General features: G+C 55.3%; 1 protein-coding gene across 2 annotated transcripts; it reads left to right on the plus strand.

The window, feature by feature from the left end:
* The first annotated feature begins 527 nt into the window (after positions 1–527).
* SAPCD2 (suppressor APC domain containing 2) lies at positions 528–14,158 on the plus strand. Of its 2 annotated transcripts, XR_003988258.1 has the most exons (7): positions 528–927; positions 4,400–4,533; positions 6,529–6,675; positions 6,822–6,923; positions 7,412–7,525; positions 8,046–9,261; positions 14,147–14,158. XR_003988258.1 is itself a non-coding variant. In XM_030461334.1 (6 exons), exons 1-6 carry the CDS (start codon positions 528–530, stop codon positions 8,172–8,174), a joined length of 1,026 nt encoding a protein of 341 aa, XP_030317194.1. In that variant the 3' UTR covers positions 8,175–9,383. The 2 variants fall into 2 exon arrangements, 1 of the variants encoding a protein (XP_030317194.1); XM_030461334.1 differs by lacking the exon at positions 14,147–14,158 and having other exon boundaries at positions 8,046–9,383.
* The last annotated feature ends 4,848 nt before the right edge of the window (positions 14,159–19,006 follow it).

Here is a 19,006-nt window from a genome sequence, read left to right on the forward strand (position 1 = left end):
TTCCTCTTGTCCCATTGTTTGTCCCTTGGGAGCAGCAGCCGTTGATGATCACTGGCAGAAGCTTTTGGGCCCCGGAAGTTGGGACCCCAAGTTCTGCCGGTACAGAAGGAGATTTGTAGCTGCGGGAGCAGCGGGTGCTGAGTTGCGGGGTAAGGAACGAGGATTTGTGGCGGGGTGGACAGGTCCCGGCCAGCGCGGAGGGGGGGGGGGGGTCACCGAGCCGTTACCGGGGGTGCAGGGGCTCGGTTGTTGATGGAACGGAGAAGGAGACACCTCCCTGAAGCCGTTCCGCACGCAACCGGTGGGTTTCGGGGTCCGGGGTCCGCAGAAGGGGCCGGGACCCAGCGCTGCCCCCAGCCCGGAGCGGGGCGGGCGCCGCGGGGAACTCAAACCGCCGTCCTGCCCCTCAGCCAATGGGCAGCGCCGCCGGCCGCGTCTAACCAATAGGAGAGCAGGAACTCCCGTCGCCAGCCAATGGGCGCTCGGGGGAGGGAGCGGCCGGTAACGCTCCGGAGCAGTGGCCGGTGATGGCTCCCGAGCGCGGCGAGCGGTCAGTGCCCGCCGGTACCGAGGGTTTGCCCCGGGCCTTCCTGCAGAGTCTGCGGACGCTTTTCGATATCCTGGATGACCGGCGGCGGGGTTATGTGCACCTGCGGGAGATCGAGTCCCGGTGGCGGGGAGCGGAAGCCCGGGAGCTGCCCGCCGGGGTGATGGAGGGGCTGCGGCGGGCGGCCCCGGCCAGCGGGTACCTCACCTTCGAGCGGTTCGTGCTGGGGCTCCGCGCTGCCCTGCCCGCCGCAGAAACCCCGGCCGAGAGCGGCGGGAGGCGGAACGCGGAGAAGCCGTCGAGCCCGCGCTGTGCCGAGAAGCGGCAGGGGAAGAGCGGGGAGCAGCGGGAGCCGGGGCACGGCCAGTCCCGCAACCGAGGTGAGCGGGGGGACAAGGGGGAATCGGGGGGACACAGACGTCCCCGGGGGGGCGGACGGGCGGGCAGCCAAGTTGCCGAGGGCTGGGGGTAAAACGGGAGGGTTGGGACCGCAGGGCTCGCTCCGGTCTTTTTGCTTCCCTGGGGCAGTCCCGAGCCCTTCCCGCAGGCCAGGTGGAAAACTCCGCCGAAGTCGGTGCTGGTTTTATTTCATGCTCAGGTGGGTTTTGTTCCGAGCTGGGGGTCCAGCGGAAGGGCGAGAGTCCTCGGGGCTCGGGGCTTGTGCTTCCCCTCGGCTCCATCTCCGCTGGGATTCTCGGTAATAGCGGTGACAAGAAGGAATAAGGGGTTTGACTGGAGCGTGTGCATGGTTGTCCCCTGCGGAGTCTGCAGGTGACTCCCTCCGTGATGGGTGATGCAGCCGGTCAGTCTTGGAGAGCCGCTGGGCCCTGGGGTCTCCGGCAGCCGGGGGGTGTTGGTGGTGGGGGGCTCCCTGCCCTTGGGATGGATCTGCTCATGATTTCATACACCTTTGGGACCAAAAAAATGAGGAAAACCTGATCTAAGCTTTTCTCTGGATAATTCTGCAGCACTGTGTTCAATAATAAATAATTAAGCAAAAATTAAACAGTGAAGCAGCATCAGGGAGGTGTGCTTTGCTGTCCCCAGGTGCTGTATGAGTGGCCAGGCCAGGGTTCAGCTCTATCTGTAGGTCCTTGGGGACTCAGTCCCTTCCTTGGGACCTTGGTGGACCTGTGCCAGCTCTGTCAGGGTCCTCCACCTTGGGGTGACACGGTGACCCTGGCAAGGGGGAGACTGTTCCACTGGCACCTTGATTTGTAACTAGTCAGAATAAGGAAACCAGGCTCCTGGGCTTATCTTATGTAGGTAATAATTCCTTATCTACGGTTTTTGAGATCTACAGACACAAAGATCTATGTGAGGAGCTGGGGTTTGTTATTGCAATACTTGAGCATGAGTATTTCCTCTACCCTGGGAAAGTTGTCTGGGCTGGTTTGCCTTCCCTTCCTACCCGCTCCCTCCCTGTCCTCTTTGCTGGGTGGAGAAGGAACTTGAACTGTGGTGGAGGTTCTCTGCTTTCCATTTTGCCTCCAGACTAATGACTGGAGTTTCAACTAGAGAAAATACTCTTAAGCAAGCTGTCATCAAGAATGTAAATCTGGAAAAACCTGAAAAAAAATCCCGCTGGGTAAATAAACAGCAAATTTAAAGCTCTGCCCTGGAAAAGGAGTGAGCAGATGACTACAGGACCTTTGGAGTTAATGAGCATTTTTCCATTCCAGGCTGATGTTACACTGGCATCCTGAGCCTGTGGGCAGGGTTACTGCCTCAGCCCTTGCCACCAGCTCTCCACAGCCCAGGGCAGTGCTCTGCCAGCAGGCCTGAATTTCAGGTTGATTCAGCAGCTTAGAGAACGTTATAACTCAGAGTTACTTCATCTCATTTAGCTCCAGGTCCTGCATAGCTGCTCAGTGCCCCTTCCCACCACAGAGGGCTTCCCAGGCTGTGGTTGGACTTGGTGATGTTCTCCTCAGCTGGCCGAGAGGGAGTGGGACACTGCTGTGGCAGGACATGTCCCTTTGGTGCTGGGGAGGGATGTGCTGGGTGCTGAGAAGTGGACTCCAGGCAGCCCCATCTCTCTTTAAGGTTCTATCACTGGGCCTTGAAGCTGCTTTGATTCTCCAGCTGCACGAGGCAGCTTTGGTAAGAACCCAGCCAAGTAAGAACCTTCTTTGGTAAGAACCCAACTCCAGTTCTGGGCCCCTAAGTTTAGGAAGGATATCGAGGTCCTGGAGCAGGTCCAAAGGAGGCAACTGGGCTGGTGAAGGGATCCAGCACAGATCCTATGAGGAGAGTCTGAGGGAGCTGGGGGTGTTCAGGCTGGAGAAGAGGAGGCTCAGGGGAGACCTCATCACTCTCTCCAACTCCCTGAAAGGAGGTTGGAGCCAGGGGGGGGTTGGGCTCTTTTCCCAGGCAAACTCTCAGCAAGACAAGAGGGCAGGGTCTCAAGTTGTGCCAGGGAGTTTAGGTTGGACATTAGAAAGAATTTCTTTCTGGAGAGGGTGATCAGGCATTGGAATGGGCTGCCCAGGGAAGTAGTGGATTCTCCGTGTCTGGAGATATTTCAAAAGAGCCTGGATGTGGCACTGAGTGCCATGGGCTGGGAACTGCAGCGGGAGTGGATCAAGGGTTGGACTTGATGATCTCTGAGGTCCCTTCCAACCCAGCCCATTCTATGATTCTATGATTCTAAGTGCAGGGAGATGGGGTATCCGTGCTCATCAGCTGGGAGGAGGCTGAGCAAATTCTCTCCCTGTTTGTTTTGGGGGAAGGAGAGGCTCCCAGAATGCCAGGGCAGGAGTGGGCAGGGTGCTGCCCCAGCATCATGGGTTGGGGATGGCTCCTGGGCAGGGGCAGGGATCTGGGCTGGTGTGGCCATGGCTGCAGGGCTGTGTTTCTGGGACATTCAGTGGGGTTTGTACTGACTGTGTACCCTCTCCATCAGACAGAAAGGACAAGCAAGAGGTGTCTGATCCAGCTTGAACCCCGCCAGTATGAACTTAATCCCCAAAACTAGGTTATGCATGGATCTGCACCAGTGTCCTGTGTTTGTAGTAGATTGGTCCTTTGCAAGAAAGGATGTGGGGATTTTAATAACATTTTGGACAACCAATAGTGATTGGATTTCTATCCAATTCTTTGTTACCTTCCTTATATCATCAGCTTGGACTCCCAGGACTGAATGGGACAGGTTTTTGTTTGCAAACCAACCCTACATATTACAGTAAAATAATCTTCAGTTTTAATTCTTGAGAAGCCCTGATGAGAATCCCTAATTTCAAATGTTTTTCTAAGTGCAGGGTAGAATTTTTGTTGAACATTTTAGCATTAATGTCCTTCTCCATCTGGCTAGGTGTTTTTTTTTTTCCATCCTCATGATGAAATACTTTCTTAAGGGAGCTGGATTTAGGAAGCCTGATTGGCCTGATTTATTCTATGGTTAAACCACAGGCGTGGGGGCTGAGGGGACACCTCCATGGCCAGGCCTGTCACCAAGCAGGAGCTGCCTTCAGGGAGGAGTCAGGTCCCTTGCAGAACTGATGCCAGCAGAGCAGGAGCCAGGGGTCCCATGAGGACAGGATGAGGGTAGGCAATATCACTAATGGTTTAATTGCCTGTGCTGGGATTCAAACAGCATTGCCTGGAAGCTACCTACAATTGCAGAAGATGAGCAGCCAGCCAGGTCTGTTGCCAGCCTGGCACAGCCAAGTAAGCTGAAGCCTTCCCTGCCCATGCAGAGATGTGAGCAGATGCTCAGGTCAGTGCCTTGCTCAGCTGCTCCCTGCCATCTCTGTTTGCAAGACCACCCTGCAGCTAATCCCACAGAATTATGGCTGTGGGCAGGTGTTTTCTTGCAAGTGGCTGGTGGCCTGATGTTTTCTTCTGATACAGGTGGTGATACCAAGGCTGCTGGGCAGTCCCAGGAAGATGTCAGCCACGTGTGGAGTGGGGACACTCGGAGGCATCCGAGGGGACGTGCTGAACACCGGCGACACACCATCACCAACGGGGTGGACTTCAGCATGGTAAGGGGACAGCCCTGTTGTAGGGGCTGGGGGTCCCTGGAGGAAGGTGGATTGCATGGGTCCCACACCACTGACACTGGTTCTGTTTGGGCTCTGCCTCCCCACTGTGCTCTGTGAGCTCTGGAGTGTAAGGCATAAGTGTATTTTGGATACAAAGCTCTGTTGATGTACATGGAGGTCCTGCTTGCTTCCAAGGTGCTTTCTATCCCAAATAGGGAGGAGGTTGGGGTTCCCCTGCCTGTCCTTAGACTGGGACATCCCACAGAGCCAGTGCTTGATTGCTCAGATGCATTCCCGTGGGAGAAACTTGAGCAGGGAAAGAGATGTTTGGGTGTAGGAGCAGGGTCAGGAACTGTGCTGGTTCTGAACTGTGTCCCTGTCAGATGTTCTCTGTAGGTTGAGGTTCAAGCATGCTGATCCTCCTGGCTCCTGAGAGACTTCTTGCCAGAAAAATGAGCATTGAATTTAGCTGGGCAGCACAGGATGGAGAGGGATCATCTGCTCCCTCTCCATCCCTGAGTGGAGCAGTTGGATCAGATTGCCTGGATGAAGGGACTGCACCGTGTCCCAGCAGGATGGAGGAGCTGCCTGAGCATGTTCCTCACAAGCTCAAGCTAAATTTTCCTGGGAAGAGAGCCAGAACCCAGCCTGCAGCATGACTATTCGTGGGATAAGCTTGGACCAGCATCTGAGCTGCTGCTGAGCCAGCTGCCACCTCTGCACTTCCACTCCTCACACCCTGGTGTCACCCTGAGCCCAGGGCTGACCTGTGGTGTGAGCAACATCAATTCAGTCTGGTGCTGGCTTTGGGGGGCCATGGGTGCTCTGATGCCTGTCCTGGGGAGGGGACATTGAGCACACATTGAGCTTTGCTGGGCTTGCAGCTGTGTGAGGGGTTGAGATGCTCTTGGACTGATGGGGTCTCTGCTGAGAGGTGCTGGCACAAATACAAATGTGTGGGGATGGGTGTCTCTGCTTCTCAGGGGTTTGGTGGCTGGGAGTTGCTGTTTTGGAGAGACAAATGTCCCACCTTCCCTGGCAAAACTCCTTCCTGTGGAAAGGAAAAAAATATAGCCTGGAGCCCATCACTGCCCTGAGCTCTAGGTCCTGCCTGGCAGTGGTGAGGGGCTGGTGGCCACAGTGTCTTGCTGAGAGCCAGCAGCAGCCCTGGCATAAAGGGGGCTGGTGTGGGGAGGTTGGGAGGCTTCAGGACTGGCCATGGGATGGGGAAGCACTGGCAGGCTGAAGAAGGTCTTGGTACAGTCTGGCTGTAAGTGAGGTGCAGGTGAGTGCTGTGCTGTGCTGTGCTGCAGACCCTGAACCCCTTGCACCACCACAGCTGGTGTTTGCTGGTGTTTGCTTAGCTGGTGTTTGTCATTACACCCTTGCAACAGCTCTTCAGGTGCATAAAGATCTTCATATCTCTCTTCAGATGATGCTGGTGCTTCAACTTGGAATACTGTCAGGGGTGCTCAGCAGCAGGGTGTGCTGTGCCCTGCTCAACTCATGGGTGTCTGGGGTGTAAAGCAGAGGGGAGAGCAGAGTGATGTGGAAACAGGGCTGCAGGTTTTTCCCCAGATTTCAGCCTACACATTGATCTTACCTGCTTGCTGCTGCCCAAAGCTGTGTCTGTGTGTTTGTGCTGCTGGCTGACACCTACAGCCTTGGGGGGATTTGGGGAGAGGCTGCAGGCTCTGCTCTTGCTGCATCCCTGGATGAATAAGAGGTGGAGAAACCTCTTGCAGTGGAGAGCAGGAGGGTGGAGGTGGCCTCACTGTCCTTCACCTGCTTCTGTTGTTCCCCCAAACCAGAGGACTCTTCCTCCAAAGCAGCATCTGGCAGCAGCCATCACCCCTGTTCCTTTGCATCATTTCATGGGCCATGATCCCTGCCTGTATCTATGTTTCTCTACTCTTTCTGCAAGAAACCCAATTCCGGGGCTTGACAAAGCTTTGGTGGGGAGCAGGTGACATCTCTGCCCCCTCTGTCCTGCAGCTGAAGCACATGAAGGAGCTGGAACAGGAGAAGGATTTCCTGCTGCAGGGTCTGGAGCTGCTAGAGCGTGCTCGGGAGTGGTACCACCAGCACATCCAGTTCATGCAGGAATCCCAGAGGCTCCTGGGGAAGAACAAAACCAGTGCTGTGAGTCGGGCTTGTTCTTAGAATACTGGTCTGTTTGGGTGGGTCTGAGGCTGCTCTGTGGGTCTGGAGAATTGGGCTGAGACTTGGCTGGACCTGGAGCCAGCCCCTGCTGACCCCCAGTCTTTTCTTTCTCCCTGTCCCCCCAGGAATTTCTCCCTGAGAGTGGCCAGAGCCACCTGGGGCGCCTGGTCCCCAAGCTGCAGGAGCTGAACCGCTGCCTGAGTGACCTCCTCTCCACTACCAGCAAGGTGAGAGCAGCAGAGCAGCAGCTTGTGGTTGGTTGTGTGAGCTCAGGACTCATCCTGCCCCTCTAATGCTGGTGGCTGGGCTGACACTGGGGAGGCAACTGGGCTCCATGGGCAAGATGGGAGATGAGTGAGGGTCAAGAAGACAGCACAACTGGGCTGGGAAATGCTCAAGGCATCTGGGGAACTAAAAGAGATCTTCCCTAAAGGTGCATCTGTTGTCAAGGGAATAAGGAAATAACCTGCTGAGGTGCTGAGTCAGCCCCCTCAGAGCTGGGAATCCCCCTGTGCTTGGGGCAGGAGCATGCTGGCAGGAGTGCTTCCCACCTCTGCCTGCCTTCCTGGGACACTGCCATGGCCTATGCTGGCATTTTAATCCTCTCTCTATAACCCGTGTGCCACAGAAACGTGGTCTGGCCTTGGGAAACTCTGGGGAGGGTCAGTGGGAAGGAGGCTCAATGACTCATCCATCCCCTTCATCTGCCCTGCAGCCAGTGACCTCCTCCTCAGCTCTGAACAGGTTGGTCCCCGTGGCATCCCCAGCCCCAGCAAGCTCCCAGCAAGCCATCAACATGCTGAAGGAGCAAAACCGACTTCTCACCAAGGTAATGGAGGAAGGAGATTCCCTTCAGGGAGCTGGGATGGGACTGGGGAAGGAATACAAGGCAGTGGGGGAGGTTCCTTCAGCTTGGCTAACCTTGGTCATCCCAGAGAAGGGTGTGTGGGCTGCTCCTCGAGATCCCCCCATCACACAGGTGTGTCCAGCTGTTTGCTGGGAGAAGGTGTGTGAGCAGGGATGGGACATCCCCACCAGAGGGAAAAGATTGTGACAAATACAAGTGAGGGTGCAGGGTGCAGACCTGTGGTGTTCAAGCTGGGCTGCTCAGGAGGGGACACCCGTGATGCCTCTGCCAGTACTGGTCTGTACTGGTGCCTGGGGTTGTTCCTAGGTGCAGTTCAATCCTTGTTGAACTTCTTGCAGTTTCTCTCTGCCCAGCTCTCCAGCCTGTCCAGGTCATGCTGGATGGCAGCACAGCCCTCTGTGGTGTGTCAGTCAGCCCTCCCAGTTTTTATCATTGTCATTTCCCTTCTCTGAGCAGTGTTTTTCTCTTCTCTCCCACACAGGAGGTGACTGACAAGAGTGAACGCATCACCCAGTTGGAGCAGGAGAAATCTGCCCTGATCAAGCAGCTCTTTGAGGCTCGTGCCTGCAATAACCATGAAACCAGCCAGCTAGACTCCACCTTCATCTAGTGCCCATCACCCCACTCCCCCTTCTTGACCTTCCCTGGAGGTTTTGTGGGACTCTTGGCCACAACACAATGCACCCATTGCTCCAGGTGCCAGATCTCAAGGTCTGGAGCTGCTGGTGGAAGCTGGGAAGGTGCTTCCCTGCCCCCTTTGGGGGAGCATCCCCACACTGCTCTGCTGCTGGGCTTTCCAGCTCTCAAGCTGCTCCTTTTCTGTCTCTAAGCAGACTGCAGGGACTTCACCCCCAGCCCCATGATCCCCAGTGTGCTGTGGGAAATGGCTGCTGCCCATGCTGGGGGGAGCTGCTGTGCCCTGGGCCTGACCTTGGCTAAATTTTGACTGCTCTGAGAAAAAAGATGATGCATCTTCTTCAACACTCCAGCTGGTATCTCCAGGCTGTTGAAAGGTGGCCTGGCCTCTGCTTGTTCCACTTGTTAGAGGACAAGATTGAAGACCCAATGGGACATGCCTGGCCCTTCTCTGCTGCCTGAGTTGTTCCTGAACACTACACAGGGCTGGAGCTGTGCCCGAGCTGGGGCTCCTGGGGGTATTGCCTCTTTCCAAGTTTGTGTGAGTGATGTTAAAGTCACCATCTACATGTCTGCAGGCTTCCATAGTTAATGAGCCAGAGACCCAAAGGAGGGAGTCCATCCATACCTCTGAGCTGCTGTTTCAGGCTCTTTGCTGATCAAAGCAGACACCTTGACCTCTGTGTGTTTAGCTTGCCCTGGCAAATGTTTCCTTCTGACTGCTAGGCTTAGGTTTCTTTCATGTATTTAACTCCAAGTGGAGAAGCAGCAGCTTTGCCTGTCCCAGTTTTGTGTGCTGGCTCCCCAGGGTGACATCCTAGGCATGAAATGCACCCTGTTCAGGTCCCTTGGGGTGATCCTGTTAGACTGGTGCCTCTTAGGATATCTCCTTCCCACCCAGCTCAGTGATACTTGAGCTGAATGATGTCTTCCATATGGCTTGGTACCTGGTATTTTTATTGCTTTTATAGGAGATCCTTGTGAATCCTCATGTAGCACAGGTCTGGCCTTCTGTAGCTCCAAGACCAGGACCTTTCTCTCCAGGGTTATTCATATTCTGAGTCCTGGCACAATGCACTGAGCTGGGCAGAAGGTGCTGGACCTGCCCTGGGCTGGGCACCACGCAGACCAATTCCTTTCTTACTTCTGTTTTTATCTGTCCAGTGCTGTTTGTCCCATCCAGCTCCTCTCTATGAGATTGATCTTGACCTGCAAGGCAAGAATCTTGTGTCTGCTGCTCTGTGCCAGAGTGGGGACCAGCAGAGTGACAGGGAAAGGGAGGACAAGGCCATGGCTTGTCCTGTCCCCTCTCTGCAGGGGTGTAACCTGTCCCCTGGGCATCAGTGCTTGCTCTCTCTTTCAAGATGCCACTTCTGGTGCCTGTTTTGACTGAGGTTTAATTAGAAGAGGGTCACATGTCTGTAGGGATAATAAAGTGAGGTGAGCTATTTCATTTGTCCTGTCTTGCTGCCTAAATCAGCCCATCTACTGCTGCCAGCCCTGAAGTTCCTGACTGTCCTGTCCCAGGAGATGTGACTGAGCTGAGCTTGTGCAATCATAGCCTGAGCACAAGGAGCCCTCTGGGCTCTCTGTTCCAGGCCATGTTCCCATGCCCTTTCCCATCCTTTCTGGGCTTCCCTGTTCTCGGGCTGGGTGCCCCTGCTGTGGGATGGGGTCAGGAAGCCACCTGCACCCCTTCCAGTGCTTCAGGCTTCCTCTAGCTGCTGTGCTGGGGGTTCATACCCCTCCAGTGGTGCTCTTGTAGTTCACAACCTCTTATTTGTTTTGGAAGCCCTCTCCCACCTCTCCCTCGTGGTGCCCCCAGTGGGGGCTCTGCAGGGGCAGCTGGAGGGATGGCACTGGTGTGGCACTGGCCCTCTGCCCTGTGCCAGAGGTGGCAGCACACACTCGGGGCAAGTCTGGGCTTTTAGGATGTCCGGAGACTCCATCCTTTGCCCTACAGCCCTGGGATAGGGTGTGACCCCCTGCAGAGCCCCTGGTGTTGGGTTTTCCCTGCAGGAATGGGGCCAGGAGGGGGATCCCAGCCAAGAGCTCCAGGGATCTGCGGCCTCTTTGAAGTGGTGCTTAGGGCAGCCACCAGTCCCAGACAGGGTGAGGAGGGAGCAATCATTATCCTCAGTTCCCATTTCGTGCCTTTGCTTGGATTCAGAGCCTGGGAGGACTTCCCCAAGGAAGAGAGGGGATCATTGTCCCTGCTCAATGCTGCTCTGTGCAGTGCCAGGGCATCCTGCCCCAGGGAATGTGCTGTCTGGGCTCTGGCACTGCTAGCCCTGGGCCAGCTTTTTGCCAAACTGCTGCTGGGGGAGCTCTGGTGGGCTTAGTGACACTGGGAGCTGCCAGCCCTGGCCTGGCCATGCTGTTTCTGGTTCCCTGATGGGTTCCCTGTGCCCAACCCTCACCAGTTTGTGGGGGATGCATCTGCTTCAGCTCCCTTAACTGTGGGGGCTGGCAGCACCGTGGTGGTGGTGGTCCCAGAGCCACGAGACCTGGGTTTGTGGGGAGCTCTGGGGTCAGCAGTGGGTTATGCAGGTAACATCTTCCCTCCTCTTTAGTCTCTGTTCCTGCTGGAGCTGGGTTGGCACACACCTGGAATGCACCTCCAGGGCTCTGACTGCACCTGGAGACCACTGCATGAAGTTTCAACCCCCCATGGGAACAGCCAGAGCAGGTCCCTGCTGTCCCCAGACTCTGCTACTCCTGCTGACCCACCCCAACTCAGCCCCTTCACACTTGGGGTTGTCAGTCCCTGGTACAACACAACACAACACAACACAACAGCATCCACACTCACATCACCAGGCACTGGCACCAGGCTGAGATGACACTGAGGGGTCCCCAGTGCTGGGCCTTGGGTATGGGGGCTTGACCCTTGTCTGGGCTCAACCAAGAGATGTGTCTGTCCCCTGAGTTGCCCTGGGTGATGCAGGATCTCATCCTCTGTGTCCTTAGCTATGTGCTTTGGGAAGGATCCAGTCACCCAGGTCTATTTGTAGTTTCCCTCTCTCCTCCTGCCCAGCTCCATGCCCTTCTCATGCCCTTGCAGACTGGGCTGCATGCCCAGCTACCCCCCTTAGCAAAGAGCTGCTCTTCCAGCAGAGCAATTATCCCAAATGCCAGCAGAACAACCACATCTTGGCCCCCCCAGCCCGTACATTTTGTACTTTTTGCTTTTCTTCCCCACTGCATGGTCACAAACTGCTCTGCCCATTGCAGGTCCTTCGCTGCTTGAGGCAGCAGCTCCAGCTCCAGCTCTGCCTCTTTGCTCCAGCTCCACAGCTCCAGGATGCTGTCAGCCCCATGTGCTCTGTGCCCACTGTCCTGATCCTGCCAGTGCAAATCCCTGGGAGAAGATCCAAGGATGTGATGACAAGAGCTGGGCTGTGCAGGGCTGTCTTGGCTTAGGGGGTGCCTACTGCATCTCAGACCTGCAAGCTGCCACCTGGAACCCATTGCTCATCCCCATGGTCCCTCATTGCAGATGTTCTCCTGCCCCAGACCATCCCTGTGCCTTGACACTTAACACAGTGGAGCAAAAATCCTCTCCCAAGTGGCAGGGGACCAGATCTGCCCTCTGCCCTGCAGGACATGGCAAGGACAGCAGTGGCTGAGCCTCTGCCTCCTGATTCTGGCCTGGTACTGGGGGCCACGGCTGTTCCTGAGACCCCCAACATCTTCATCCTGGTGGGAACTGAGCACAGCATCCTGGCTTTGCTCCAGAATCCTGCCAGATCCCTTCCAGGTCCAGTGTCCCTGCAGCCATGGTCCCAGCCTGGTCCAGTTGCTTGCTTGCTGCTGCTGGCAGAGCAGACCCAGACTCTTCCAAGGCACAGCTGATGGAAGCCAGATGCTCCCTCCTAGGAGACCCATTGCAATGGGGAGGGGAGGGGCTCTCAGAATTCCTGCTTTGCTCCAGAGCTGAGTGTGCCACAGGGGCTGTGACTTCACTCCCTGCCTTACAGGAACAGGCAGAGCTCAGACACAGCAGTGACATCCCAGTGCCACCAGGACATCCCAGCCTCAGCTCCTTGGACCCCTGGGTATGGCCTCCAGCCAGCTCATTGCATGTGAGGACAGAGCCACTGCCAAACCCTGCCCAGGTGCACAGTGTCACCCTGCACAATGTCACCCTGCACAATGTCACCCTGCCTGCAAGGCAGTGCCACAAGTGACACAGGTTTGCTCAGTCTCAGCCCTGGGCTCCTCTCCATCTTGCTGCTGTGCTCCTGGCAGTCACCTGAACTTGGTGACAGCGCCATGATGGGCAATATGGGCAGCCCTGAAATGGAGGGAACAAGGGGAAGAGAAACCTGGGAACACTGAACCAGAGCATCCACCTCCTGTCTGGGACAACTGTCCCCCTCGTGCTGCTGCTGCACACACCTGCAGGGCAAAATATTCACCTGTATTTACCATTCCAGATCCCCAGGGGTGATATGATGGCTCAGCAACCTTACCTGGTTGGAGATGTCCTGGCTTGTGCCATTGGGTTGAACAAGGTGATTTTTGGGAGTTTCTTCAAGCCCAAATCATTCTGCAGTTTCATCTGAGCTGGGGTGGAAGGGATGCTCAGGGAGAGCTGAGCCCCAAGCAATGCCAGGGGCTGCAGTGCCCACCACAGGGTCTTGCACAGGGTTTTGTGTTGGTGCAAAGGCACTGAGGGGCTTTGAAATCACACTGGCTGAAGATGAGCGGATCCCATGGAGTGCTGGGTAAACTGGAAGAAAAAAACAACCAGTCTTTTTTGTCCTATTGATTGAACAAGGAAACCCAAAAGGCATCTCCTCAGCCTCCAAGGATTTGCTGAGCCCCAAATGAAAATATTTTGTATTGTTTTGCATCCAGTTCAGGCTTTGAAAGCACACTTTCCTTTTTCCCTCTGCTCTATTTAGGACCAGTTGAAACAGAAAAACCATTTCTAAGTGGCCACGCAGAAAAAGCCCCATCCTGGGCCTCCCACCGTGAGCTTTCTGACATGCTGAAAGCATCCACTGCTTTGGCCTGCCTCCAAAATCTTCATTAGATCTTAAAATCTTCCAAAACCTCCATTACTTCTGAGGCTAAAACACTTTTCAGGGGAGAGCTGGTTCCATGGGCAGATCAGACCTTGTGTGCCAGAAGCTGTTCTGGGGTCTGGGTGCTCCAACCAGCTTGGAGAGAGCTCAGCTGGATGGGCCAGGGAGATCAGAACCAAATAATTTCACTATTTCATAATTAAATATTTAATACTGGTGGCTTAGGAAGAAAGAAAATTGGACTTGGGAGAGACATCCCAGTGCTGATGCTCCTCACCAGTGGCCACATTCAGTCCATTCCAGTGCCTGCTGCTGGGATGAGGGATTGCTGGGCTTGTTCAACAGGGACAGATGAGCCCAGCACCCCAGTAGCATCCCTGGCACCCCTACCTCCAGGTCAGCCAGAGGCATTTGTCTGGATCTGGTGGACTTCTTGGAGGGGTCTTTAGGGACAGCTGGATCCCTGCAGCTCTGTGCTCTGCACCACCCAGGACACCTGGACATGTCAGCTGTCATTTTGCTTTTCTGACTGAAATCCTGAGGGTTTTTTTTTTTCTAGCTCAGCCATTTTTCACATTTTCCTCTGATGAGCAGGCTGTTGTACCTCTGCCAACTCTCAGAAAGCCATAAATCTCCCTGGCCTTTCTAAAATCCTGAAATTAGGGAGGGAATATATTAAAAAAGCATTTTTTTTGTATGCAATGCTTGGAGGAGAGGGTGTTTATTCCTCTCCAGGGTTCCTCAGCCTTCATCACCTCCACTGCTCATCTTTCCCCTCCTCTGCTTGCCCTTAGTGGGATCCTGCTCTTACGAAACCCACCGAGCTGTGAAAACCCAAATATTGCAAAACTTTATCTGGTTAAGAAGAAAGGGGAAGCTGTTGGTGCTGTGTTAGTGGGGAGGTTGGGGGCAGCTCACCCAGCAGGATCTGACACTGACCAGAACATCTCAGTTGCGCTGCTGGCAGGGGCTGGGGGGGGACACAGCTCCCACCAGGGCTGCCGGGGGACAGTGGGAGTTCTAAACCTACCCTGGGGCCCATCTCAGCTTCCTGTGGCTTTTCCAGGGATTTCCACCATTTTTCCAAGGTCCTGAGCTGCTTTTCCTCCTGTCTCTCCATGGGATTGGTGGCTCCCCCAGCTCACAGGACATTTGCATTGGGACATGGGTCTGCAGGACAGGTCCCAGGTGCCCTGGTCAGGTCTCCAGCTCCCCAGTGCTGCAGCTCAGAGTGCTAATGAACACCCCAAAATGATGGGCAGAGGGGAGATAAGGGTAGAGATACCAGGGGGACACAGGCACTCGTGTGCCAGTTCATGGCACTGCTCCTGGTGACATCTCCAGGCACTCTCACTGTGTCTATGTTCTCACCATTGTCACCATTGCCACCATGTCCCTGCTCACACTGTGACTGCTGTCACCACACCAAACTCTGCTCCCCACCCTGCACACCAAACCCCCCCTTTTCCCCACTCTATTTCCAGCTCACCAGCAAGGTGCAGAGCAAGGACCCTCTCCATGGGCAGCAAAATCTGCTGGGACTCAGTGATGTCCCCACATCCACCCGTGCCCCCCATCTGCTCGTGGCAGGAGCATTGTCTGTGCTGGGAGCTGGGAGAGGTGCCTTGTCCTGCAGGAGCCTGGGAAACTCCAGCAGGGGATAAAATTAGCCAGAGCTTTTATTGCTGGGACTTTATTTTTAAATCGACTGGAAAATACATCACTTGGGGGAAAATTCAAGAGGTCTGGGCCGGGCTGTGGGATAATGGTCACTGCCACCTGGTTGCTTTGCTCAGAAATGTCCCAGCCTTGGCCTGAGTGGGCACCCAACCTCCCTGGTGAAGTCCTCACCCACCAGATGCTCCCAGGGGACCCCAGTGACTCCGGGACACAGAGTTCCTTGCACCAACACGATGGTCCCAGGGGCTGCTGAGAGGAGCCTGAGCTGCAGCAGCCTGGGACAGGGCTCAGGGTCTCTGTTTCAGCCCCATGAACCTCTGCCTGGTGCTGGGCAGGACATGGGAGCTGTGAGTGAGCCCAGGTATGGAATTCTGGCTGAACACCCTCAAGGGACCAGCAGGGACCAGAAGGGACCAGAAGTGTCAGAGCCTGGGCTTGCTCTACTGAGAGGCACTCGAAGGATGGCAGAGAGGGAAGCAATTTGCAAACCTGCCTAGGTGGGGGAAGGACATGGGGACAGCCAGGAAGGCCCCTGGGTGCACTCTGGGTCTCCAGCTACCCCTCAGAGGCTGAACAGGGTCCTGCTCAGGGTTCCTGCAGGAAGGCAGAGGTGTGGGAACCCTCCATGGGGAGATGGATGCTCCACCATGGACATCCATGGGTGCAGGTGGATGGCTTGATCCACTTGGCTTCATGGCAGGATGCAAGGAAAGCTGTGCCTGGAGCACCTCCTCCCCCCCAGATGCTGTTCAGCCCTTTTTTTCCTTTTTTTAAACACCTTACCCCAGAGGAACCACCACCTTTGCTGATGCTCTCAGCTTTGAGCAGTGGTGGGTCCATCTTGAAGGCAGCTAGAGCTGTTTGGGTCCAACATGGGGAGAGGTTCTGGTGTCTTCTCACTGAAACCACTCCTGCAGAACCCCCCCCCCCCCACTACAAAATCCCTGCCACAGAAACCCAGTGTTGGGTCCCAAGGTCCCCCTAGCAGGAGGGGGAGCAGAGGGTGGATGTGCTGGGATTGGGATGTGGTTGCTCAACCCCAGCAGGCTCTGCACAGCTCCCAGCTGGCTGGCAGACACCTGAGGACTCCCCAGCTCAGACAGTTCCCTCAGCACAAGGCACAGGATGAGTTTCAGGAGCCCAACCTCTGTTCTTTGGAAGGGAGAGGAGCAGCTGCTGGACACACCTCTGGCAGGCTCTCTGCACCCCCAGCCTCTGCCAAATTTCACACTCATGCAAAATGCATTCTTTCAACACTGAGGGTTTAACTTCATCCCTGCCCAGGGACTTAGTGCTGAAAAAAAAAAAAATAGTAATTCCAGCAATAACTGATTTTCCCTGCAGCAGTGCAGTGTCTCCCATCAGCAGCACTTGGAGCTGTGACTGCTCTTCCACCCCACAAGAAAGCAAAATCCAGCTGAAGCTGGAAAAAAAGCACTCATCAGCTGCATCCAACTCACCTGCTGAAACCTGAAACAGGGCTGAACATGAAGGTGGGATGTGTGTCCTTCCCATGGCCTTCCAGCCACAGCCCCAAGCCCAGGGGCACAGAGGAGCACCTGGAGGCTGCACCCACAAAGCCGGGTGCTTTTCTTCTCCTTTTGTCCCAGTTACAAAAGCCCAAATGTATCTTAAAAGGGCAGGGTGGTGGCTTAGAGTGAAGCATCTGCAGCCCTGAAAGTCTCAGAGATCACCCCAGGACAGAGTTGTTCTGCATTTAGATTGGATTTCATGAGGAAATTCTTTGCTGTGAGGGTGCTGAGACCCAGGTTGCCCAGAGAAGCTGTGGTTGCCCCATCCCTGGATGTGTTCCAGGCCAGCTTGGAGCAACCTGGGCTGGTGGGAGGTGTCCCTGGGTTGGAACTGGATGATCTTTAGTTTTCTCCCAGCCCAAAGCTGTCTCACATTCTATGATTCTCCTGGCTCCATCACCTCTGTGGCCACTTCAGGCTTGGGAATTTGTTCAACCCCCTTGGGTTGAGGGGGATTTTCCTGCTTGCTCTTCTCACCTGCAGCCTGTAACATCTATTATGGGACCATGGTTCTTCCAAATATTTGGCATCTGTTAGTGAAGGAGGGAGGCTGGACCTCCTGGGCCCTTTGTCAGCCAGGATGCTCCCCAGGACAGGAGTGACACTGGATTGTTGATGCACTTGAGGGTGTCCATCCGTCCACAGCCCCAGAGACCCCTCTGCATCCCCAGCAGCATCCAGCTGCTCATAAATCATCCTGGCTTGGGGTGTGTGAAGGAAGAGGAAATGACTGAGGCTCTCAAGGGCTTTTTGATAACTTCACAGCACATTTTCTTTTTCGTACGACAACTCATGGCACTCCACAGAGGGCTCAGAAGCTCCAGCTGACCCTGAAAGACAGATAAAAGTCCAGTTTGCAGTTAAATTCAAAACCCAAAAAGTGTAACTGAAAATTCCTGCAGCTCACAAACTTTCTTTTTTTTCAAAATTGTGGATTTTGGGTTGTCTGACTCCCACTTTTGAGTTTTAGGCCATTTGAGAAAATACTCTAAACAGAACACATCGTGGGTTTCCCTCCTCCCACCCCACAGATCTAAGGCACAGATCTAAGATGAACCCTCAAGAGCTCTGCAGAGCCAGCAGGAATTGACCACAGCCCCAGGGCTCTGCATCCCAGCACCTTTCCACCATGGCCCAAATGTGCAGCCAACAGGACCCCTGTGCCCTGCTGTGTAGCAGGAAGAGCCTTTCTTGCTCCTGAGGCTCGATGAGCTGCTGGCCTCTCCATTGCCTCACACAAGAGTGAGCTTCTTCCTTGTGGGTGTGTGTCCCACCTTTATTGCCCCCTGGTAATAGAGGGCCTGCCCTAACCAGGCACAGGTGGACTCACACCCACTCTTTGGCAACTCGAGGCACCTGGTTTATCTTGTTTCTCTACACTGCTGGGATCTGCAGCCTCACACCAGGAGCCTGGGGAAGCAGCTCCTGGGTCACTGAGGTCTGGGATGTCCCCAGGCATCAGCTCGAGGTGTGAGCACCCCATGGGCAGACACCTCCCTGCCCTCTGCCCCCTCCTGGCATGGCTGCTGGGAGAAACCAGTGGGGTTTTTCCAGAGAAACTGCCTATCTCCTGGCTGATCCCTGCCCATGGCCCCCCCTGGGCTGGCATTGCAGAGAAGCTGCCCTGGGAAACTGGAGAGAGAAAAGGTTTTTAGGAAGTAAGGCAAGGAGGGAGAATTGTGCTTGGGTTTGATGTTCCTTCCAGGAAAGCATCCTTGCCAGAATGGGGATTACAGCCCTGGATACACTGGGGTCCTTCCAGTCACAGAGCACTTCAGTGTCCATGGAAGAAAAAACCTGAACCCTGGCAGGAGAGGCTGCTGAGAGCTTTTCCAGTACCCTGGGCAATTATGGGACTTCTCCACTGAGGACACGGGGGAGCCCAGATGTCCAAGTCCTTTGGATGGAGCAGGATTCAGCCTGCCTGGCAGTCCCTGGGCAGGGACAGCTCTGGGCACATGGTGTGGATGCACCCTCTGGAAAATCCAGCTGGTTTCTGTGCCCAGACCCAGGGAGAGCTGCACATGGCCCTGGGGACAGATGACAACTTCTCCACCTGGCTGTGTCTCCAGTGCTGCTCCCAAGGAGTGGGATTGGGGTGGGGGTTGGGATTGAGAGCAGGGCTGGGGGTTCCCTCTCCTGTGAACCACAACCTGTGAGCAGCCTCAGCCCAGCCCTGACCCCTGGTTCATCCAGATGGGTTTTGTGTCCCTGCTGGGGACACCTTTGTGTACTCCATGGTCCCCAATGTCCCTGCTGCCCACCACAGGGACTGTGCTGCCCTCCAGCCCCTCTCTCTGCCTGATGCTCCTTGCCCTGTCTCTGCAGAGTAACCACAGCACCCACTCCCTCCTGTGCACCCTCAGGAGCAGGTCAGGAGCACCCTGGGGCTCCCAGCAGGGAGTGTTTTGTTCTAGCAGCTTGAGTGCATTGTGAGAGCACTTGTGCATTGCTCATGGCTCGCCCACGCTGGTGGCTCATCCTAATCCCAAGATTATTGAATGCTCCTGGATCCATCTCTCCTGCACTTGCTGTTGCCTGGGGAACTTGCAGATTGGAGC

This window comes from Calypte anna, chromosome 17, assembly GCF_003957555.1.
Source record: "Calypte anna isolate BGI_N300 chromosome 17, bCalAnn1_v1.p, whole genome shotgun sequence".
NCBI lineage: Eukaryota > Metazoa > Chordata > Aves > Apodiformes > Trochilidae > Calypte > Calypte anna.